Genomic DNA, 26,047 nt, shown 5'->3' with positions numbered 1-26,047 from the left:
AGCGGATGGAGCCTGTTGTGGTTGGCTGGACCTGTGTTGGGGACTTTTGTCATGTCACTGTGGAGGGGTGCCCTGTTCTGCCCTGGTGGACACTGGGTCCACAGTAACCCTGATGAGGCCAGATATTGTGCCAGGGTGGACTCAGTTTGAGCCCACAACTGTGCAGCTCCGCACAGTCACAGTTGAAGCTGGCACCCATGAAAGGGAAGGAAACAATAACTCTGACAGTAGGGGGCAGGACTGTACGTCAGTCATCCTGTGTGGGTGGCGGCTGTGCAGGACCCTTCTACCCTGGGGTTGGACTTTCTTAGGAGCACAGGCTGCCAGTTAGACCTAAATGGGGGCACACTGAGCTCCCAGGTAGGGCCAGCAGTCACCATGACCCCCCCTAATATCACATTCACACAACCCAACAACCCCTTTACTCCACCAGTTAAAGCAGCAGAGACTCATGGCTGCCACCCCTCCCCCACATCTGTGTGTGACTTCTTCCCAGCCTCTCTGTCACCTACTGCTGTGTGTTACATTCCCCCAGCTACCTCCATGACACATCCCTCCGCGGGTCCGGGCCGGGACGCAAGATGGAAGAGGAGAGGACACTGTCTGCAGTGAGGGAGATATGGGGAAGGAACTGTGTTGGTCTTGCCCCTGAGTAGCAGGAACGGTTGTGGCAGTTGCTGTTTGAATTCAGAGACAGCTTTGCGCTGAGTGAGGAAGAGGTGGGTGAGACCCATCTGGTGCAGCATGAGATCGACACAGGTGATGCTCGGCCCATCAAGATGCGTCCCCGCCGTATCCCGCTGGCACGCCAGGAGGTGGCAGACAAGGCTGTGTTGGAGATGCAGCGGGCAGACTTCATCGAGCCCTCAGACAGCCCCTGGGAGACGCCAGTCGTCATGGTTCCTAACAAGGGGGGCAAGCTGAGGTTCTGTGCGGACTACAGGTGGCTGAATGAGGTAACCAGGAAGGACTCATACCCCATATCAAATTAAATGTTATTAGTCACATGCGCCGAATACAACAGGTTCACCTTACAGTGAAAGGCTTACTTACAAGCCCCTAACCAACAGTGCAGTTTCAAAAAATACGGATAAGAATAAGAGATAAAAGTAACAAGTAATTAAAGAGGAGCAGTAAAAAATAACAATATATACAGGGGGTGCCGGTACAGGTACAAAGTGCGGGGGCACCGGTTAGTTGAGGTAGTATGTACATGTAGGTAGAGTTAATTAAAGTGACTATGTATAGATGACAACAGAGAGTGGCAGTGTTGTGGAGAGGGGAGGGGGGGGGGGTGATGTGAATAGTCTGGGTAGCCATTTGACTAGATGTTCAGGAGTCTTATGGCTTGGGGGTAGAAGCTGTTTAGAAGCCTCTTGGACCTAGACTTGGCGCTCCGGTACCGCTTGCCGTGAGGTAGCAACAACATCCTCGACAACATCCTGTCCCATGGCAGCTCCTTCAAGTCAGCCCTGGGGGCACTACGGCATGTGCTGGAGAGGGTGGCTGCCACAGGCCTGAAGCTCCACCCCAAGAAGTGTCACTTCATGAGGAGAGAGGTGTCCTTCTTGGGCCACCGAGTGGGGAAAGAGGGGATCAGCACCATGGAGGACAAGGTGGGGGCTGTCCGAATTTGGTCCACCCCCACCGACCAGCATCAGCTGAAGCGCTTCCTGGGCCTGGCCTCTTACTACAGGAGGTTTGTACGGGGCTTCTCAAGCGTTGCTGATCCCCTGAACCGCCTGCATGGGTGCGGTGCTGGCCCAGGTGGGGCCAGAGGGGGAGAGAGTGGTGGCATACTTCAGCAAAACATTCAACAAACATAAGTGCCGCTACTGTGTCACAGGGCGGGAGCTCCTTGCTGTTGTGGCTTCCATCAAACACTTGAAGTACTACCTGGGTGGCCTGCCCTTTACTGTAAGGACTGACCACTCTGCTCTCCAGTGGCTCATGTCTTTCAGAGAGCCAGAGGGGCAGGTGGCACGCTGGTTGGAGGAGCTTTAGCCGTACGACTTCACAGTGGTGCACAGGGCAGGGGCACGCCACTCCAATGCCAACGCCATGTCCCGTCAGCCCTGTACTGCAGACGAGCACTGCCACTGTGAGCGGAGAGAGGCCCGTGAGAGCGAGATGTGTGAGGAGGAGGGGGTCTGTGCCACAGTGTGTCGGGCGAGCGGGCCTGTCTGCTGTGAGCTGCACACTGTCGACGTGGCTGAATGGGGGCAGCAGCAGGGATGGGACACCGCCCTCCAGCCAGTGCTACAGTGGGTAGAGGCGCAGGTGAGGCCACCATGGGAAGAGGTGGCAGCGCTCTCACTCGTGACCAAAGGGTTATGGTCAAAGTTTGAGAGACTGAGGCTGGCTAATGGCGTGCTACAGTAGGCATGGAAGGAGCCAGCTATGGGAGAGGAGAGGTGGCCCTCCATGCTGTTCTCATGCTCAGCTCCAACAGTTCCCAGTTGGGGCTCCCATGGAGAGGGTTGGAGTGGATGTAGTTGGGCTGTTTCCCACCACAGACAGTGGAAACCGCTGGGTGCTCACAGCCATGGAATATTTCACAAAATGGCCTGACTCCTATGCTCTGCCTGACCAGGAGTCAGAGACCATCGTCGACTCCCTGAGAGCGGAGATGTTCAGCAGGTTTGGAGCTGCAGAGTCCATCCACAGCGACCAAGGCAGAACCTTTGAGTCCCGTGTGTTCGCCACCATGTGTGAGAGGCTGGATATGCACAAGACCTGCACTACCCCTCTCCATCCTCAAAGTGATGGCCTTGTGGAGCGCTTCAACTAAACGCTTGGACAGCAGCTGGCCATCATCTCAGCCAAACACCAGGGTGACTGGGACAAGCACCTGCCTATGGTCCTCATAGCATGCCGCTCCGCTGTCCAAGACTCCACCTCCTGCAGGCCTGCCCTCCTCATGCTTGGGAGAGAGATCCGCACCCAAGCAGAGAAGGTGTTTGGTCGGCCCCTGGATAGCCATCATGTTCCCCCGGGGCCGGAGTATGCCCGGAGACACCAGGACCGCCTGGAGACAGCCCACACCTTCACCAGAGAGCAGCTGGTGAATTCAGGTGTGAGGCAGAAGAGGAACTATGACGTGCACACCCGGGGAAGGCACTTTGTGGCTAGGGAGCTGTTCTGGGTCTACAGCCCCCTAAGAAAGAAAGGCAGATTCCCCAAGTTAGTTAGACAGCCACTGGGTGGGGCCCTGCAGCGTCATGGAGAGGGTAGGGGAGATTGTGTACCGGGTGCAGCTTTCTCCCAGGGGAAGAAAGGTAGCACTGCACCAGGACATGTTAGCCCCATACAGAGGGGCCTCTTCTCCCCAAACCCAAGGGACCCCCACAATTCCCTCCTCTGGAATAACACTCCCCAAGAACCCACCCCCAGGCGCCGCAGACAAGGCTCCAGACAGCCCACTCATTCAGTCTTCCTCCCTGTGTCACCGCGTGGTTCCCCGGAACCACAGACTGTATTCCCTGTTCAATCATCCTGGTCCCCCATGTCCCTGCCTTCATCTCCTGGGCCCCAGAGGGGAAGCCCCCTGCCACGGACTGAGCCCCTTGCTTCACATCTGGATACTCTGAGACCAGGCAAGTCAGATAAGAACAAATTCTTATTTACAATGACTGCTTACCCTACACAAACCCTCCCCTAACCCGGACGACGCTGGGCCAATTGTGCACCGCCCTACGGGACTCCTGATCACGGCCAGTTGTGATACAGCCCGGGGTCGAACCAGGGTCTGTGATGCAGTGCCTTAGCTGCTGCGCCACTTGGTAGAAATCTACTGTACCTTATGCATCTGTCTTTCTGCCTGTCCATCCGTTCATCTATTAATCTACTATATTCAGTCCCTCAACACTCATATTATTTTTTACTCTACCGTATTTGTTTCAAGGTCAAGAAGGACCTGTGCCTGTGGCTTGACCAGCGTGCGCCAGCCAGATGCTGAGCTCCATGTCTGGGAGCTCTTCCAGTGCTCCACATGCTCTGTCTTTCTGTCTCCAGACAGATTATTATCAGAATCACACACAAAGCAACAGGACAACAGATGAGTGTCTCCTAAATGACTGAAATGTAAATGAGAAACAGATAAGATTGGCATTCCTGCAACATTATTCTGTTGAAATGTAAATTTGATCTCAGAAAAATGTAGCCAATTGATTACTCACTTTATACGTACATTATTGTAGTCTCGGCATAACTCATCCTATATAACAACTGCTGTACACTACATGGCTCGTCGAACATCTCATTACAAAATCATGGGCATTAATATGGAATACGGTAGTCACACTAATTTGAAGGGGTGTCCACATACCTTTGGCCAGGTAGTGTACCTTATTCCTACTTATATGCTGTCCGTACTGTCTATACACGCCACATATGTATATCCCAGACTCTGATATTTCTTCATCTCTTGTTTCTTCTTCTTTAAAGAAAATCATTTTTCTTCTTGTGATTATTTGTGTATTAGTACTTTTAGACATTTACTGCACTGCTGGAGCTGGAAACAAATGCATTTCGCTGCACCTGCTTTAACACCTGCTAATCTCTGTACGTGACAAATACACTTTGGGTTGATTTGATTTGCACAAGGTTAATCAATGCATTATGAGTTACAGGCCTTCAACAGAGGAATTAAATCCATAAATAACAGCGTGATTACAGGACTGTGACCGGACATAAACGACACGGGCAGCGTGAGCATGAATCCATGACTAACAGGGTCGGGTGGTGGGCAAGGACACAGGAAGACGCACCGCGCCGTACCACTTCTCCTTCACTGCCAAGTTGGCAAATGGGAAGACGCTCAGAGCTGCTTCACATTGTCAGGGAAGAGACTGTCGACTTAGTGGAGAAGGATGATGATGATGTGGTGATGAATATGACGGTGGTGGTGATGGTGGTAATGGCACTGATGAAGCACTGCACTTACTTCTCCTTGACTGCCAATTTGGTAAATGGGAAGATGCTAGGAGCTGCCTTACTTATATGTTGTTTATACACACCACATATTTATATTCTGGATTCTGACACATTTTCCCTCTAATATATCTACCCAAGGTTGTTGATTAGACCCATTCTGTCATTTCTTGAGTTATCGTTTAGATTTTTTTAACGATATGTTTATTTGTACTCTATTTGTGAGACATTCTACTGCACTGTTGGAGCTAGTAACGTAAGCATTTCGCTGCACCTGCTGTAACACCTGCAAATCTGTGTACGTGACCAATAAACGCTGATTGATTATATTATGACGCCAGGGAAGGTCGTTTGGTGAAGGATATTGATGTGGGGGTGATGATGATGATGGTGGTGGTGATGAAGAGTAACAAGAACAAGAAGATACTATTAAAGCAATAAAACACGAGAGGGGGAGCGTCGTTGTGACTTGGCAGTGCTGTGCTATGCAAAATGTCTAAGTACCATCGACCAGGATGGATGTGTCTAATGAAAAGAATAGTACATTTTGCAGCCCTTGAAAAGGTGCTCGCTATACATTTGAACTCGGTCATATACAGTTGAAGTCGGACGTTTACATGCACCTTAGCCAAGTACATTTAAACACAGTTTTTCACAATTCCTGACATTTAATCCTAGTAAAATTCTGTTTTAGGTCAGTTAGGATCACCACTTTATTTAAAAAATGTGAAATGTCAGAACACCATGGGACCACGGCTTCGTGGTCCCATGGTGTTTATACTGGCGTACTATTGTTTGTACAGATGAACGTGGCACCTTCAGGCGTTTGTATATTGCTTCCAAGGATGAACCAGACCTGCGGAGGTCTACAATTTTTTTTCTGAGGTCTTGGCTGATTTCTTTTGATTTTCCCATGATGTCAAAGCAAAGAGACACTGAGTTTGAAGGTAGGCCTTGAAATACATCCACAGGTACACCTCAAATTGACTCAAATGATGTCAGTTAGCCTATCAGAAGCTTCTAAAGCCATTACATAATTTTCTGGAATTTTCCAAGCTGTTTAAAGGCACAGTCAACTGGTGTATGTAAACTTCTGACCCACTGGAATTGTGATACAGTGAATATAAGTGAAATAATCTGTCTGTAAACAATTATGGTAAAAGTTACTTGTGTCATACACAAAGTAGATGTCCTAACTGACTTGCCAAAACCTTAGTTTGTTAACAAGAAATTTGTGGAGTGGTTGAAAAACGAGTTTTAATGACTCCAACCTAAGTGTATGTAAACTTCCGACTTCAACTGTAGCTAGTTGATGTGATAACATATGACAACATGTAATAGCAACATGTGATAACATGAATCTACACATGTGAAACAAATGTGACAACATGGGGATGCAATATTTCAATGTGATATCATGATGTAATACAGGTGAACACATGGTTTGAACAACTGACCTCCGGTTTCTCTTGTTTTCACGTGAAAATTTCAGCTCAACGTGAAAACTGCACATTGAACATTTTTCACAAGTGAAAATGCGTGAGGGCTAGATTTTTTTTACAAATTATAGGGAAGCAGGGAACAGTAAACAGTAAACTTAATATTATGTGGAATAGAGAGGGAACATCAGTGTGAGAATCCATGTCCTTAATGTTCAAGTAAAGCAGAATCTCGGAGATAGAGTTGTGGTTGAACTCAATCCCCCGATGATCACCTATGAAAGGGCCTATCTTGGGAATTTCCCGTTTTTCAGCCCCCAAATGAAAACGAACACATGAAACATGAAACACCTTTCTATGCCATTGTGTAGAACAAACTCTTACTTTTGGCTTTGTGTCATTTATTTAAATAACTTGTTTAATAAATTCAATAGGAATGGAATTAGTTTAGTGTTATTAATCATAATGACCACTGGTAGTTGAAGTTCCTGCTTACCCACCATAAAATAGGCTACCAGGGGCTTGTCCCCTTTGGACTTGTTTGCGTGATAGATCTCAGAAATGACTCACCTGTCAGGGAATGGGTGAGTTACACCAACACACAAGGGGAAGGCAACAATGCTTTTCTCTCTACTTGGTAGGTGGTAGATTTTTTTAGTGCGTCATTATGTTACGCTCTAGTCGCCTTCGCGACAGATAAACGCAACCCATTGGCACTACTAAAGGAAGGCCAACCAAAATACGCGCGCTCAGTCTATGCGTTCTAATCAGAATGTGGTGGAGCTATGAGAAGAGAAGTGCCATTGGATTGTATTCGTCTGTGCCATAGCTTTTGGAGAGAGACAAGTCAACTAAAGTAACCTTCTAATAATAATCTTATTATAATGCTTCGACTAGTTTTATTTTACGCAAGTATAGTGTATTTTACGCAAGTGTTATAGGGTGATGACCTGATTCCTGTTTGGATTCATCTGGATTGATCGGATATTAGTGGCTATTATTATTGATTTATCATTATTATTGATTTATCATTACTATTTCTATTTCCATTAAACATTATTTTTAACTCCAATTTGCAACATCATAATTGTCTACTACGGTTTCCAAGCGGAATGAGCCTGTTTTGCACCTCTTGAGGATACAAGGAGTCTGGATTCATGTTCAGAAAATGAAGTTTAAGTTTTTTACCGTGGGCTCTATACTACCACCTCTAGCCTACAACTCTGTCGGCAGTTGATATTGCCAATTGAAAACGTGATGCTGTTGCCTATTGTTGTTCACTGACGGTTGAAATATTATAATTGTATCTCCATGTGAAACATTCTCGAATGTGGATCACTGCAAACGATGTATACCGAGGTGGCTAATTTCAACTTCAGCTCTAATGGAAGCATCGAGGATCCACTGAGCTCTCTGGATCAAGAATGGAACGAGCCCCCTGCGAAAAGACTGTCTCGGACCGGACACCATGTGATGTCCGTCTTCCTTGGATCTATTATGGTTTTTGGTTTCATCAATAACCTGGTGGTATTGATCCTGTTTATTAAGTTCAAAACTCTGCGGACTCCTGTGAACATGCTTTTGCTGAACATCAGCGTGAGTGACATGCTGGTGTGCCTCTGTGGCACCACGCTCAGCTTCGCATCCAGTCTACAGGCACGCTGGCTGTACGGGAAGCACGGGTGCATGTGGTACGGCTTCGCCAACTCTTGTTTCGGTGAGCTAAGTAAGCTGTTACGTAACAAAATAGTCACCAAAGTAACTATATGTTTTTCACAATTACACAATCAAAGCCTCGATGCCTCATCAATGTGTTTAAGGAAATCATGGTGCCAAAGAGTTGATTCACCTTATCAACCTGCTAATAATCAGAATCAGCTGCGTAAGGACGTTTACTCTCCAGGAACAGGGTTGGAGAGTCCTGAACTAGGGATTGTCTGTAGGTAATTTGTATCAGATAATGTTGCCGATGAAAGGTGCAGTGTGGGGTACAGAGATTAAATTATTTGAGCGAAGTGATGGACTTTAACTTTCAGATCTCCTGCGTGCCACAAGACCGTGTTGGCCCACAATTGTTCCTGATGTCACAGAATTGTCTTATGGATAGTGTTTTGTCAGCAGTTACATCCGTTTAATTGTGACTCCAGTCCTCTGACGTGTGAAGTTATTGCTTCTCTACTCTCACTGCCATGTCAAGAAAGAGAGGGATTGAGACTTGATTTGCCCCTACAAAAAATGTCAATTATTTAGAATCCAAATCAAATCAAATGCAATGTATAGGTTGTGCTCACATATTTTGCAGATGTTAAGGTTCAGCGAAATGTTTATGTTTCTAGCTCTAACAGTGCAGTAATACCTAACACTCCAATACATACATAATCCCAAAAAATCTAACGAGCAATGTCCATGTCAGGAACATAAATATATATGTATATAATGGTGTGTATGGACAGTAATATGAGTAGAAAAGCAGTGTACAGCAGTAGTTATATGATGAGCCTGGACTAGAATACAGTAAAAAATAAATATGATGTGGGACTCACTCTCTGTAAATCAAATGGAGATGAAAGTTCAGCAGGAGGAGATGAACACACTTTCAAAAGGTGCACTCAGGAGGGGAATTGAGGAGGGAGGGTGGGCTTTGAATATCATTATTATCATTCAATATCATTCAATATCAAAAAGGACAAATGCATAAGGTTGCCCTGTTGCTTCAAATGTCATTCTGTTACTACTCCTAATTGCCCCAAGAGTTTTTTTTTTTTTTTACCACAAAGCTTTCCACAAAAGGCGCACAGGTGAGGGGAATTGAGAAGTGAGTGCATGCCAGGATTTGAATATCATTATCATTTAATTATCATTGAATATTAAAAAAGGAGAATGCATAACCATGTCCTGTTTCTTAAAATGCCAATTTGTTACGTCTTCTAGCTACCCTGAGATGATATTATTCCACCAATGTTCTACAGCCTGCTATGTTGCTCTTTACCACAAAAATGTGGAACAAATTGTCTCAGCAATAAATCTGCCAAAGCCTCTTTGCAGCTGGAGTCAAGAGTACGGCACTGAGACGACATGTGTGCCCATGCACACTAGGCTATTTCCGGAGACAGATTGTAGCTTTTGTGCCTTGATATCAGGAACTGGTGGCGAAATGTTTGATTAAAAGATTCAGAGACTAAAACGAATAAATCACCATTTAAGGAGAGTTAATCGATAAAACAATCCTAAAATCAGCGGCTCTTCTTGCTGGCTGTATATCCCTATGTCGGAGCATAGCGAAGTGTAGGTCGGGATTTTTGACCTGGTTACTTGTGCATTGAACAATACAGCAACTTTTCGGTATGTTTAGTTATTTCTGTACAACATACAATCCACTATGAAGCCCAGCCCATTTGTCTCTGGTTTGAGGGGCAAAACTAGAGCAATTCTCAGTGTTTGTGACATCACATGACCCAAGTGTTTTGAAAACGGGCTGAGGTGTGTTGGCAGAGCAGAGCACTGAGCCCAGAACCTGTTAGGCCATAGCCCTGCCTGGCTGTTGGCTTGCTAGGCTACCCTCTGCAGTTGTTAGGTAGAATACAAGATAAGGAGAGTCTTCTGGGCCTTTGTGTGTTTACCAATCAGGTCATGGATTTTTTTTCAGTAATATCAACTGTTGGAGTAATTGTGTCACAGGCAAGCTCTTATTTTCTGAGCTGATTATTTAACAAGCAGCTAACGAGCTCACAATTTCAAACAATGGGTTAACTGTTTATAACAACCGTTTATTATAGAACTACAAACTAGAAATGAACAGTTTATAAAATATTTATAAACCATTATAAATAACCCCAGGTGGGAAGGGTAGGCAACAACACATCCGCCACCCTGACTCTCAACATGGGGGCCCCTCGGGAGTTCATGCTTAGTCCCCTCCTGTACTCTCTGTTCACCCAAGACTGTGTGGCCACGCACAACTCCAACACCATTATTAAGTTTGCAGTCAACACGATAGTGGTAGGCCTGATCACCCTGACGACAATGAGCCAGCCTATAGGGAGGAGGTCAGAGACCTGGCAGTGTGGTGCCAAGACTACAACCTCTCCCTCAACGTCAGCAAGACAAGGGAGCTGATTGTGGACTACAGAACTACAGAAACGGAGGGGAGCGTACACCCCCATTCACATCAACGGGGCTATAGTGGAGTGCTTCAAGTTCCTTGGTGTCCACATCACAAAGGACCTATCATGGTCCAAACACACCAACACAATCGTGAAGACGGTACAACAATGCCTCTGAAAAGATTTAGCATGGGTCTTCAGATCCTCAAAAAGTTCTACAGCTGCACCATTGAGAGCATCTTGACTGACTGAATCACTGCTTGGTATGGCAACTGTAACTGCGTTACAGAGGGTACATCACTGGGGCAGAGCTCCCTGCCATCCAGGTCCTCTATACCAGGTGGTGTCAAAGACTCTAGCCACCCATGTCATAGACTGGTTTCTCTGCTACCGCAAGGCAAGCGGTACTGGAGCGAAAAAAATGCTCAAAAGGCTCCTGAACAGCTTCTACCCCCAAGCCATAAGACAGTTAATCATATGGCTACCCAGACTTTCTGCATTGACCCCCTTTTTCTTGCACTGGCTCTATGCACACATACTACACTGACATTCCAACACATGCATACACACACACAAACCACACATGCATATTGATGCCTTGCACACACACTCACACATAGGCACACATTCACACTCTTTACATATGCTGCTGCTACTCTGTTCATGATCTATCCTGATTGCCTAGTCCCTTTTACCCCAACCTACATGTACATACTGTATTACCTCAGTCACCTCAACTGCCTCGTACCCCTGCACATTGACTCAGTACTCCTTGTATATAGCCTCGTTATTGTTATTTTATTGTGTTACTAATTCTTCTTTTTTTTTGGTGCAAATGTCATACTTTTTAACCCTACGTTGTTAGGAAAGGGCTCATAAGTAAGCATTTCACGGTAAAGTCTGCACTCGTAGAAAAAAGGTTATTTGGCTGTCCCCATAGGATAACTCTTTCTGGTTCCAGGTAGAACTCTTGTGGGTTCATGTAGAACCCTTTACACAGAAAAGTGTGTAAAGGGTTCTACATGGATCACAAAAAGGGTTCTACTTGGGACCAAAAAGGGTTCTTCAAAGGGCTCTCATATGGGGACATACAAAGAACCAGTTTAGGTTCTAGATAGCACCTTTTTCCTAAGAGTGTACAGCTGTTGTATTGGGTGCATGTGACAGATCAAATGTGATTTTGCTTTGAATATGAGTATTTGAGAGGGGTTACACTACTGGATTATACCAATGCTTCCCTCTATTGGAGCATAAGTGTTGATGTCAAAGTATTATGGTAATTTATTAGGGTGCAGTACATGGTGTTCCAGAATCCAGAAACTCCAAACCACATTCATTTTACACCCTGGCCTTTTAGTGGACAAAATGTACCCAATAGAGGTGTGGGTAGGTTTTCCATAACAGCAGCCCATACCACAATGACACAGTGAAGATGACAGACATTTTTCTCACCTACAAGTCCCTATACTCCTCCCCTGGTTAAAAATGGCCATCCAGCCTCCTCTCCGCTGGTTGTCACTATTGGTCCACCAAGGTGACCTCAACCTTTGAGATGGAATCTGCAGGATGGCGTGTGAACTGTGAATGGCCACTGAAATACCAAGACATTTCTCCCTCTGTGAGTCACACCGCACCGAGCACAAAGTCAGCCCCGCCCACTCTCTCCATCCATTCCCTGTTTCTCAGTAGTGCTCAGGGCTTAGCTTAACTCCACCGCAGGTGGTAGGTGGTGGGATACCATAGAGATAAACTTACTAGAACCGGCATCCCCATTGAAGTCAATGTGCCATGATGGGTGGACCAGCCACCACAAAGTAAAGCAGGAAGAGTAACTATATTTCTATGTGCCATACTGTGTGCAGTTGAAACCCTCTGGAGAAGACGTGTACTGCAGTGGTCAGTAATATGCTGTTAGTTATGAGATCAATATAGATGTAGGAACTTTACTCTGAGCAAAGTGGATGCACCTTGCATAATCATATAATATAATGTTCAATAATTTAGACTTTTTGCCCCTACTACTGTTGAATAATTAACAGATGACCTGGGCCTCTGAAGCATCTTGGGTAGTTAAATTAAGAGAGGTTACCATGCAAAGTCACTTGGCAGATGGCGACGTAATAGGCTACAGCTGTTGAGTGGGGTCCTCATTCCGAACCTAGCCTCCCGGCCATCCGCTAACCAATCAGTCCCGAAAGTGGAGGTCTGAAGCAAAAACAGCTCCCGAACGTCTACTCTTCTACAAAAATAGACTACAACCACAAACTTTTAGGTCTACTCTCCAAAAAACAGCCTCCAAACAGAAGGGATCCACACACCTCTGCACAACCATAAACATTTATCTTTATCTGGAATGGATCTTTTGTCCTGTGTTCAAGCGTGGCAGGGCCCAAATCTCTGTTTTCGACTGTAATCTGGAGGGGCGCTGATAGACATGATTAAAAAGAGCTTTTAGGTTAGAACATGCTGTCCTGTGCTGTGAGGAGGACCTTCTGGAATGTAGGAAGAACGCTCACAGAAATGAACTAACATGGGATGGAGATGGTGGGAGATTGGAAGATGAGATTACACATGTCATCATGGTTCAAAGCATGGTGTAATGGCTGCTTTAGATGTAAACCCAAAGTGACTGTATGTACAGTACATAGAATGACATACAAATGTAGAAGGCAGTATGTACTCTGTAAAAAAATGACTCTTTGGATCAACCCCCAAAAATGTTACAAGTAAATGAGTTAGGTTCCCTCAATTGAAAAAAAGTATATTTGTTGAAACCAAATATATGATTCAATGCCAACTGCTATATTTGATTATTTAAAAAAACTAGATTTCAAGTTGCAACCTATTTCATTCACAACTCAATTTGGTTAAACCTAATAAATAACAAAAATACTAACTAATATACAACACAATTTTACCAAGTCGATTTTTCACTTTGGAATTAACTATCGGATTGACTTCAATTGGGTTCCAAACAATTAAATATATTTCCCGGTAGTCAAGATACTGTATTAAGTTGGTTTCATAACTCAAAACACTTTCTTTAAATAAGACTTATTTTAAGCAAATTGTGACCATTTCTTTAGTATCACAGTACATACACAGATATCAGTTAAGGTTTAGTGCTGGCAGTAAACCTATAATCATGAAAAACAAAATACAAAAACCAAAAATAACCAATTGAAAGACACGCCCCACAATAGGCCACACCCCCAATTATTATGTTAGGCTAACCGTCTCTACATTGCACCCACCGCTATGCAATGCAAATGTCCATGAAGTGTTGAAAGCAATTTAGAAGCTTTCCTTCAATAAAAAAAATAACATCAATCTGTCAAATTTGGCTAGAGCTGGCCGCCCGGCCAAACTGAGCAATCGGGGAAGAAGGGCCTTGGTCAGGTAGGTGACCAAGAACCAGATGGTCACTCTGACAGAGCTCTAGAGTTCCTCTGTGGAGATGGGAGAACCTGAAGGACAACCATCTCTGCAGCACTCCACCAATCAGGCCTTTATGGTTGAGTGACCAGACTTTTTACAAAAGGCACCTAAAGATTCTCAGACCATATGAAACAAGATTCTCTGAGCTGATGAAACCAAGATTGAACTCTTTGGCCTGATTTCTGAGCGTCACGTCTGGAAGAAACCTGGCACCATCCCTACGGTGAAGCATGTTGGTGGCAGCATCATGCTGTGGGGATGATTTTCAGTGCAGGGACTGGGAGACGAGTCAGGATCCAGGCAAAGATAAATGGAGCAAAGTACAGAGAGATCCTTGATGAAAACCTGCTCCAGAGTACTCATGACCTCAGACTGGGGCGAAGGTTCACCTTCCAACAGGACAACGACCCTAAGCACACAGCTCTGAATGTCCTTGAGTGGCCCGGCCAGAGCCCGGACTTGAACCCGATCAAACATCTTTGGAGAGACCTGAAAATAGCTGTGCAGCAACGCTTCCCATCCAACCTGACAGAGGTTGAGAGGATCTGCAGAGAGGAATGGGAGAAACTCCCCAAATACAGGTGTGCCAAGCTTGTAGCATCATACCCAAGAAGACTCGAGGCTGTAATCACTGCCAAAGGTTGGGCTAGTAACTGAAAGGCTGCTAGGTCGAATCACGAGCTGACAAAGATAAAAATCTGTCTTTCTGCTCCTGAACAAGGCAGTTAGCCCACTGTTCCTAGGGTGTCATTGTAAATAAGATTTTGTTCTTAACTGACTTGCCTAGTTAAATAAAAAATAAATAAAAAAATAAGGTACTGAGTAAAGGGTCTGAATATTTATGTAGATGTGATATTTCAGTTTAATTTTTTAAAATAAATTTGCCATTATGGGGTATTGTGTGTAGATTGATGAGGGAAAAACAACTATTTAATACATTTTAGAAGAAGACGTAACAAAATGTTGACAAAGTCAAGGGGTCTGAATACTTTCCGAAGGCACTTTGTGACTCCATACATCTAATTGAATTATATATTAAGAATGTATGTAATGCCCACTGATATATGTATCACATACATTCTGTGTGAATTACTGGATGCATACTATAGCTTGGTAAGTTATCGGTATTGGTTCACTGTTTATTGTGGATCTATTTATAGAAAATAGTCATATTGAGATAGTTACATTCTGATACATGTGAGAAAATATAATTACTCTGTAAGGGCGACCCAAAGGTTGATGAGATACCAAATACAAAAATGAAAGGGCAAATTAATCGATGAAAACCTTGGGAAATTCATAATGTATCATTTGGCACGGAGGTTTCTCAAGAGGGGAAATGTTGCTTTATATACAATCAGGGACTCCTATGAGATTTCTAGATGGAATTCAATATTGAATATTGGCATATGAGAAACCTGGGCATGATAAACGGACCATGGTCTGAGTCTGACTGTCTCTCTAGTCTCTTGGTGGAGGGAAGAGGGTTAAATGACATGGATGAACTCGGCCGCTTCCTCATCTGCACTGACAGGTCGGCTCCCCTAAGGGTCAACCTGAGGGAAGAGCCAATCACTGGCCTTGCTGCTGTAGCGTCTTTTCCACCCTCTGGTCCTCGAAGGAGGGAGTGTGATTGTGTGCCTTGCACTGATTGAGTCAAAGAAATGTAACTGGGGAGCGGAGCCGAGTAGATTGAATATCCAATCTGTAATGACAGGCATGCAGCATGTGCCCACTGTTGCGAGCTACAGAGCTTAGCCAGGCTGTTTCTGAATTTCACACCGCTTTCTCACCGCTCGATAAATTAGTGAACGTATGTTGAAAGATTACCAGTCGGGGCTCAGAGGTCCGTATTAAAGCATCAGCCCCAGCATCTTCCTACAGCAACATTTTCATTTGCAGCAGCATTTATATAATAATAATACTACTAATATATTGTATTTGTGCCTTTCAAGATACCTAGGGACACTTACAGAGTAAAACATAAAATAGCCAATATAAACATGACAAGACTTAGAGCCAAATGCATTACAACAAAGGCGCATGGTACTCCAAAAATAGCAAGATAATTAATACATGGGGGAAAATAGCAACAACAGCAATAACAAAGTCAAGCTCATGAAGGCAGTTGAAATCGAGAGGCTACTTGAATGACCTCTGTAATAAGATAGGTAGAAAAAGAAGAAGAGCTAGACGGTTTAAAACGCTATAGGCTGAATGCTAGTCTGAAATGGTTGTTTTTGAAGATTTGGATGGAGTCGGAATCGAGGAGTTCAGAGGTGAGAGAGTCCTAGAGAGGGAAGGCACGATCCCCCATGGAGTGTAGTCTGGTGAGGGGGGGGGGTGACCCGTAAGCCTGAGTCAGAGGATGGAAGGCTGCGGATGGGGGTGTAGATGTGTAGCATGTCAGAGAGACAGGAGGGAGCCAAGCCAAGCGAGGATTTGTAAGGTGCACATTTTGAGCTTCAGGAAGTTTGAGCTTATCCATGATATTATGTATTTTAAACAGCTGATGCGTGGGGGGGGGGGGGGGGGGGGGGGTCAGAGGTAGGTTTGGATTTGTGTGTCATCAGTGGAATTGGAGACCATGTTGGGGGATGATATGGCCAAGGGGTATATGTACAGTTGAAGTCGGAAGTTTACATACACCTTGGCTAACTACATTTAAACTCAGTTTTCACAATTCCTGATTCCTTAATCCTAGTAAAAATTCCCTGTCTTAGGTCAGTTAGGATCACCACTTTATTTTAAGAATGTGAAATGTCAGAATAATAGTAGAGAGAAGGATTTATTTCAGCTTTTATTTCTTTCATCACATTCCAAGTGGGTCAGAAGTTTACATATACTCAATTAGTATTTGGTAGCATTGCCTTTAAATTGTTAAACTTGGGTCAAACATTTCAAGTAGCCTTCCACAAGCTTCCCACAATAAGTTGGGTGAATTTTGGCCCATTCCTCCTGACAGAGCTGGTGTAACTGAGTCAGGTTTATAGGCCTCCTTGCTCGCACACGCTTGTTCAGTTCTGCCCACAAATGTTCTATGGGATTGAGGTCAGGGCTTTGTGATGGCCACTCCAATACCTTGACTTTGTTGTCCTTAAGCCATTTTGCCATTTGGAAGTGTGCTTGGGGTCATTGTGTCATGTCTGCCCCCCGGTGCTTGAGGGCGCAAGGCTGCCCTGCATCACGCACTCCTATCATCCATTACGCACACCTGCCTTCCCTCGTCACGCACATCAGCGATATTGGACTCACCTGGACTCACTCATCACCTGTTATTACCGCCACGCCACAATATATTTGTCAGTTCCCCAGCTCTGTTCCCCGCTTCTGCGTTGAGTGTTTTTGTCTGTGTTACTCGTTAGTTGATGCTGTTCCTGTCTCGCTGCCCTGCATCGCGTACTCCTATCATCCATTACGCACACCTGCCTTCCCTCGTCACGCGCATATTGGACTCACCTGTACTCACCTGGACTCACTCATCACCTGTTATTACCTCCCCTGTACATGTCAGTTCCCCAGTTCTGTTCCCGCTGCTGCGTTGAGTGCTTTTGTCTGTGTTACTCGTTTGCTGACGCTGTTCCTGTCTCATTCCATGTCCGTTCTACATTAAATGTTTGACTCCCCGTACCTGCTTCGCCTCTCTAGCGTCATGTGACACATTGTCCATTTGGAAGACCCATTTGCGACCAAGCTTTCACTACCTGACTGATGTCTTGAGATGTTGCTTCAATACATCCACATAATGTTCCTTCCTCATCATGCCATCTATTTTGTGAAGTGCACCAGACCCTCCTGCAGCAAAGCACCCCCACAATGCTGCCACCTCCGTGCTTCACAGTTGGGATGGTGTTCTTCGGCTTGCAAGCCTCCCCCTTTTTCCTCCAAACATAACGATGGTCATTATGGCCTAACAGTTCTATTTTTGTTTCATCAGACCAGATCAGACATTTCTCCAAAAAGTACTATCTTTGTCCCCTGTGCATTTGAAAACCGTAGTCTGGCGTTTTTATGGCGGTTTTGGAGCAGTTCCTTGATGAGTGGCCCTTCAGGTTATGTCGATATAGGACTTATTTTACTGTGGATATAGATATCTTTGTGCCTTTTTCCTCCAGCATCTTCACAGGGTCCTTTGCTGTTGTTCTGGGATTGATTTGAACTTTTCGCACCAATGTACATTCATCTCTAGGAGACTGAATGCGTCTCCTTCCTGAGCGGTATGACGGCTTCGTGGTACCATGGGGTTTATACTTGCATACTATTGTTTGTACAGATGAACGTGGTACCTTCAGGCGTTTGGAAATTGCTCCCAAGGATGAACCAGACTCTTGGAGGTCTACAATGGTTTTCTGAGGTGTTGGCTGATTTCTTTTGATTTTCCCATGATGACAAGCAAAGAGGCACTGAGTTTGAAGGTAGGCCTTGAAATACATCCACAGGTACACCTCCAATTGACTCAAATTATGTCAATTAGCCTATCAGAAGCTTCTAAAGCCATGGAATATTCCAAGTTGTTTAAAGGCACAGTCAACTTAGTGTATGTAAAGTTCTGACCCACTGGAATTGTGATCAGTGAATATAAGTGAAATAATCTGTCTGTAAACAATTGTTGGAAAAATGACTTGCATCATGCACAGAGTAGATGTCCTAACCAACGTGCCAAAACTATAGTTTGTTAACAAGAAATTTGTGGAGTGGTTGAAAAACGAGTTTTAATGACTCCAACATAAGTGTATGTAAACTTCCGACTTCAACTGTAGTTAATGAATACTGGCTTCCCAGTTACCGCTCCAAAAACAAATGATAGAACCTAGATGAACTGTGTGGTTAAATCTTCCACAATATACAAGCAAAATGTATATTTCTTTTCAATGATTTCAACTTTAAGACCTATACATTGACATAACATTACCATTATAATGTCCAATTGTCCAACACAATTATCAATTTCTCAAAATATATGACCATAATCCACACCATAGAATCATATTTAAATATTTTTTCTATCACCTATAATTATATTTAAATATTTGTTTCCATTACCTAGAATTATAATTAACTATTTTTTTCTATTACCTAGAATTATAATTAACTATTTTTTTCTGTTACCTAGAATTATGATTGGCTATTTTTTTTTCTATTAACATATAATAAATTACATGAATATTAATTGTTGGGCCTGGGGGTTGTGTGTGAAGAGCCTGAAGACAGAGAGAGTTAATTAAGATGGGTGGGCATGCTACTGCTTGTAGAGATTAGTCAGTTTGGGCTGAATACTCTCCTCTTGGCTGGACAGGGTAACCGTGACAGGGGGTTTTGTTAATCATCTGTGTGTCTTCATTATACAGGGGGCTGGAGGATCATAGGGGGTTCCTGTTTGGGCTCTGTAAATAGTTGTCATTAGCATAGACAGGTTAAGTAACTGATGGAGAAAGCAAACGTTCACAGCGGGCAGAGCATCTGTGACATTTTCCATTGTGTGATTCACTGTAGAAAAAGCACTGGAGCATCTGAGTTGCCTTTTTACAGGTGCGTGGAAATAATTTGATTATATCATAGAAGAAAAGAAAGATCCACACACTGCTATAACCAGTATCACTTCAGTTGATCCATTGTGTGATTCGCTGGAATCGGTTCTGGGTAGGATGGAATACAGAACACAGTGTACCACTAGCTACTGTGACAGATAATGGACCGATGTAATTGATGGCAGTGATAGGAGTCTCAGTAGGGAATAAGAGGGATTTTGACACATTAGTTGCTCAACTTTGGCATTTGATTAAGCCATCTGTACATGTTGCTAATACCCTGCAGGCATTTCACATAGTGTCTTATTCCAAATGCATAATATGAACCACTTGATCAGCTGTCAATGAAATGATATCTGATAATGCAGTAATTACAGTGGAACATATGGAGTGATGCAGTGACTCATTTACAGCAAATGCATCATTTCAACACAGCACCTCATACCCCTATACACACATACCGCAGTCACACTCACACACACACACACGCACTTAACTTGCCATGATGGTGAGAAATATTATATGAAAGGAAAATTTATTTTCTCATCTATTTTCTCATTTCGTTGATATGTGATGTGAAAACAAGCCTTGTCAGGCGCCTTTACTGTTGACGCCCCGGGAGTCTCTCTCTCCCACTTGTGTGTGCACGTTTTTGTCTGTGGGTGTGTGCATGGACCTGCATGCGTGTCTTCACTTCCCATAATAGACTTGTCAAGGAAGAGCGGTGGCTGGAGACCGGCTTTCTTCGTGGGAACGATCACCTTGACTCTAACAACTTTGATGCTATATGGTGTCTGGAGTGGCTCCTTGTATTACTCCCCCTATCTATTTGTTTCCAAGATTGAGATGTCCCTGTCTGTCCTGGGTTGTGCATCAGGAACCTGCCCCTGGGTTAGACAGGAAGAGAAGGTCTTTCAGCAGGAACACGCTCACTGAGCTGGGATACTACAAAAGCCCTGATGATAACATCTTGTCTCACACACACACACACACACACACACACACACACACACACACACACACACACACACACACACACACACACACACACACACACACACACACACACACACACACACACACACACACACACACACACACACACACACACACACACACACACACACACACACACACACAAATCAAAAACACTCTGGGTGGCCTAGCTTGTTTCTGTGGTCTAATTCTGTCAGTGAAGAGGGATTCCCAAACTACAGTGCAGATAGGCTACATACAGTGCATTCCGAAATTATTCACATAATTGTGTTATGTTACAACCTTATTTTAAAATAGGATGGGCCACTCAAGGACATTCAAAGACTTGTCCCGAAGCCACTCCTACGTTGTCTTGGCGCTCAGTCTGAGGTCCTGAGCGCTCTGGAGCAGGTTTTCATCAAGGATCTCTCTGTACTTTTCTCTGTGAATCTTTTCCTCAACCCTGACTAGTTCCCAGTCCCTGCCGCTGAAAAACACCACCATGCTTCAACGTAGGGATGGTGCCAGGTTTCCTCCAGACATGACGCTTGGCATTTAGGCCAAAGCGTTCAATCTTGGTTTCATCAGACCAGAGAATCTTGTTTCTCGTAGTCTGAGAGTCTTTAGGTACCTTTAGGCAAACTCCAAGTGGACTGTCATATGCCTTTTACTGAGGAGTGGCTTCCGTCTGGCCACTCTACCATAAAGTCCTGATTGGTAGAGTGCTGCAGAGATGGTTGCCCTTCTGGAAGGTTCTCCCATCTCGACAGAGGAACTCTGGAGCTCTGTCAGAGTGACCATCGGGTGTTTGGTCTACTCCCTGACCATGGCCCTTATTTCCTAGATTGCTCAGTTTGGCCGGGTGGCCAGCTCTAGGAAGAGTCTTGGTGGTTCCAAACCGTTTCCATTCAACAATGATGGAGGCCGCTGTGTTCTTGGGGACCTTCCAGGCTGCAGAAATGTTTTGGTACTCTTCTCCAGATCTGTGCCTTGACACAATCCTATCTCAGAGCTCAGCAGACAATTCCTTCGACCTCATGGCTTGGTTTTTGCTCTGACATACACTGTCAACTGTAGGACCTTATATAGACAGGTATGTGCCTTTCCAAATCATGCCCAATCAATTGAATTTACCACAGGTGGACTCCAGTCAAGTTGTAGAATCATCTCAACAATGATCAATGGAAACAGGATGCACCTGAGCTCAATTTCGAGTCTCATAGCAAAGGGTCTGAATACTTATGTAAATAAGGTAAGACATTTGCCAAATTGTCTAAAAACCTGTTTTTGCTTTGTCATTATGGGGTATTGTGTGTAGATTGAGGGAAAAACACAATTTAATCCATTTTAGAATAAGGCTGTAACATAACAAAATGTGGGAAGGAGAAGGTGTCTGAATACTTTTCCAAATGCACTGTAGGTTTAAACTCACCCAAGGATATTATAATTACAAAGGAAGCTATAATCATGTAAGTGTTTTATAAGTATTTATATTAGTATTTATTTACTGTTTACAAGTATTTATAATTGTAGAAGACTTTGCAGGCTTGAGACATGTAACGTGGTTTGCACATATTAATATTCATAATATGCGTGTCAATCTCTCCTGGCTGAAAGTGGAGGAGAGATTGACTTCATCACAACTGTTATTTATGAGAGGTATTGACATGTTGAATGCACCGAGCTGTCTGTCTAAACTACTGGCACGCAGCTCGGACACCCATGCATACCCCACAAGACATGCCACAAGAGGTCTCTTCACAGTCCCCATGTCCAGAACAGACTATGGGAGGCACACACTACTGCATAGAGCCATGACGACATGGAACTCTATTCCACATCAGGTTTCTGACACAAGCAGTAAAATTAGATTAAAAAAAACTGATTAAAAAAAACACCTTATGGAACAGCGGGGGACTGTGAAGCAACACAAACATAGGCACAGACAGACAGACAGACAGACAGACAGACAGACAGACAGACAGACAGACAGACAGACAGACAGACAGACGACAGACAGACAGACAGACAGACAGACAGACAGACAGACAGGACAGACAGACAGACAGACAGACAGAGACAGACAGACAGACAGACAGACAGACAGACAGACAGACAGACAGACAGACAGACAAGACAGACAGACAGACAGACAGACAGACAGACAGACAGACAGACAGACAGACAGACAGACAGACAGACAGACAGACAGACAGACAGACAGACAGACAGACAGACAGACAGACAGACAGACAGACAGACAAGACAGACAGACAGACAGACAGACAGACAGACAGACAGACAGACAGACAGACAGACAGACAGACAGACAGACAGACAGACAGACAGACAGACAGACAGACAGACAGACAGACAGACAGACAGACAGACAGACAGACAGACAGACAGACAGACAGACAGACAGACAGACAGACAGACAGACAGACAGACAGACAGACAGACAGACAGACAGACAGACAGACAGACAGACAGACAGACAGACAGACAGACAGACAGACAGACAGACAGACAGACAGACAGACAGACAGACAGACAGACAGACAGACAGACAGACAGACAGACAGACAGACAGACAGACAGACAGACAGACAGACAGACAGACAGACAGACAGACAGACAGACAGACAGACAGACAGACAGACAGACAGACAGACAGACAGACAGACAGACAGACAGACAGACAGACAGACAGACAGACAGACAGACAGACAGACAGACAGACAGACAGACAGACAGACAGACAGACAGACAGACAGACAGACAGACAGACAGACAGACAGACAGACAGACAGACAGACAGACAGACAGACAGACAGACAGACAGACAGACAGACAGACAGACAGACAGACAGACAGACAGACAGACAGACAGACAGACAGACAGACAGACAGACAGACAGACAGACAGACAGACAGACAGACAGACAGACAGACAGACAGACAGACAGACAGACAGACAGACAGACAGACAGACAGACAGACAGACAGACAGACAGACAGACAGACAGACAGACAGACAGACAGACAGACAGACAGACAGACAGACAGACAGACAGACAGACAGACAGACAGACAGACAGACAGACAGACAGACAGACAGACAGACAGACAGACAGACAGACAGACAGACAGACAGACAGACAGACCGACCGACCGACCGACCGACCGACCGACCGACCGACCGACCGACCGACCCGACCGACCGACCGACCGACCGACCGACCGACCGACCGACCGCCGACCGACCGACCGACCGACCGACCGACCGACCGACCGACCGACCGACCGACCGACCGACCGACCGACCGACCGACCGACCGACCGACCGACCGACCGACCGACCGACCGACCGACCGACCGACCGACCGACCGACCGACCGACCGACCGACCGACCGACCGACCGACCGACCGACCCGACCGACCGACGACCGACCGACCGACCGACCGACCGACCGACCGACCGACCGACCGACCGACCGACCGACCGACCGACCGACCGACCGACCGACCGACCGACCGACCGACCGACCGACCGACCGACCGACCGACCGACCGACCGACCGACCGACCGACCGACCGACCGACCGACCGACCGACCGACCGACCGACCGACCGACCGACCGACCGACCGACCGACCGACCGACCGACCGACCGACCGACCGACCGACCGACCGACCGACCGACCGACCGACCGACCGACCGACCGACCGACCGACCGACCGACCGACCGACCGACCGACCGACCGACCGACCGACCGACCCCGACCGACCGACCGACGACGACCGACGACCGACCGACGACCGCCCCGACCGACCGACCGCCGACCACCGACCGCCGACCGACCGACCGCGAACCGACCGACCGACCGACCGACCGACCGACCGACCGCCGACCGACCGACCGACCGACCCCCGAGCCGACCGACCGACCGCCGACCGACCGACCCGACCTCCGAACCGATCCAGACCGACCGCCGACCGCCCGACCGACGACGACCGACCGAGACCGAGCCGACCGCCGAAGCGACGACCGACCGACCGACCAACCCGCTCCGACCGACAACCGCGACCGAACCGAGACCGACCGAAGACCGACCGACCGACCGACCCCGACCGACCGCCCGCACGACCGACCGACCGACGCCAGCCAGTTTGCCCACCATAATCTGTCTCAAGTGACTGCTCTCGCAACAATCCATGGGTAATCACGGTCTACCACCATCCCTCTTGTTCTCTCTCTCTCTCTCTCTCCCTCTGTCTGTCTCTCTTTCTCTCATTCTCTCCCTCCCTCCTCTCCCTACCTCCCTCTATTTCTCTATCCATCTCTCAGGAATTGTGTCGCTAATCTCGCTGGCCTTCCTCTCCTATGACCGCTACAGCACCTTAACCGTGTACAACAAGCAAGCCCCCGACTACCGTAAGCCTCTGCTGGCCGTGGCGGGCTCCTGGCTCTACTCCCTGTTCTGGACAGTGCCCCCCCTGCTGGGCTGGAGTAGTTATGGCCTAGAGGGGGCCGGGACCAGCTGCTCGGTCACCTGGACATCCCAGACACCCCAGTCTCACTCCTACATCATCTGCCTGTTCATCTTCTGTCTGGGGCTGCCTGTGCTGGTCATGGTCTACTGCTACGGGAGGCTGCTCTACGCTGTCAAACAGGTGGGCTGTCCCACCTGTCCACATGGGTTCAAATGAAAAATGGCTTGAAATCAAACACACCGTGCCATGTTTAGCCTTCACATATTCTGTTTATTCGCTACTCTTCACGCAAACACTTCTTATTCTGAAAACTGTAATCATCTACCTGTGAAGAAGTGATCTGTAGAAGTGGTAGGTGTTTACAGTGCCTAAAACCAACATGGATGGCTACGTTTGCCAGTGCACGTGTGTGTTTTCGTCAATATAACATCAATAGAAGTGAGGCTTGAACAGAGGAGATAGGAACCAGAGGAGATCAGCATTTTGGGACAGGGTCTGAACCTGCTGATAAACCACTGATGATCAGAAAGACTTGCAGCGTTAAAACTGTCAGTTATTGGGTAGAATACTGAAGCCCTGAAGCCCTGCGTAGTGATATCTCGCCCTCTCAGTCAGCGTTATCTGGTGTCTCCACCCCCCCCCCCCCCACCCCCTGTTTAAGTAATAAGGTGTATGACATATATATATAGAGAGACGTAATATGCACTCAGTACTTCTCCTTCATATGGACTTCCTGTAGAAAGATGCCCTGTCTTAAGTGGCCTGTAGACTGAGATGCTTGGAAAGGAAGTTGGTGGTTACGGATTGGTAGGATTGAGAGTAGAGAGTAGGAGAGAGTGTGCGCAAAGAGAGACACTGAACAGTACTTTTACATGATTAAGACTGTGTTCATTGGACAGATGGTGTTTTTTTAGTGTTTTTTTAACACTTGGTTCCCTTTCCTCCACTGCAATTAAGACTATCCTAGAAAGAAAACATCTTGTTACTAGATAATTAGGCAGTTGTTTTTTTCTTTCTCAGCTGGGATGAATCTTAAGGCTACAGGTGTTTCAGAACACTCCGATCAGACAGGTCTGGCCTGGTAATGAGATTGTAAGTGTTTCGACTTGCGTGGCCCTATTGGAATACTTTTT

At 46.0% G+C, this 26,047-nt stretch overlaps 1 protein-coding gene across 1 annotated transcript in view; it reads left to right on the top strand.

The window, feature by feature from the left end:
* Nucleotides 1-7,122: 7,122 nt before the first annotated feature.
* The window catches only part of LOC109890419 (pinopsin-like), a 24,904-nt gene continuing 5,979 nt past the window's right edge, over nucleotides 7,123-26,047 (top strand). The window contains exons 1-2 of the mRNA XM_031824362.1: nucleotides 7,123-8,088; nucleotides 24,769-25,094. Coding sequence (XP_031680222.1) covers nucleotides 7,719-8,088; nucleotides 24,769-25,094 — 696 coding nt within the window. The 5' untranslated portion in view covers nucleotides 7,123-7,718. The remainder of the gene's footprint in view (nucleotides 8,089-24,768; nucleotides 25,095-26,047) is intronic.

This window comes from Oncorhynchus kisutch, linkage group LG5, assembly GCF_002021735.2.
Source record: "Oncorhynchus kisutch isolate 150728-3 linkage group LG5, Okis_V2, whole genome shotgun sequence".
NCBI lineage: Eukaryota > Metazoa > Chordata > Actinopteri > Salmoniformes > Salmonidae > Oncorhynchus > Oncorhynchus kisutch.
Note: the sequence above shows the minus strand (reverse complement) of the source record. Positions and strands in the feature narration are given on the sequence as shown.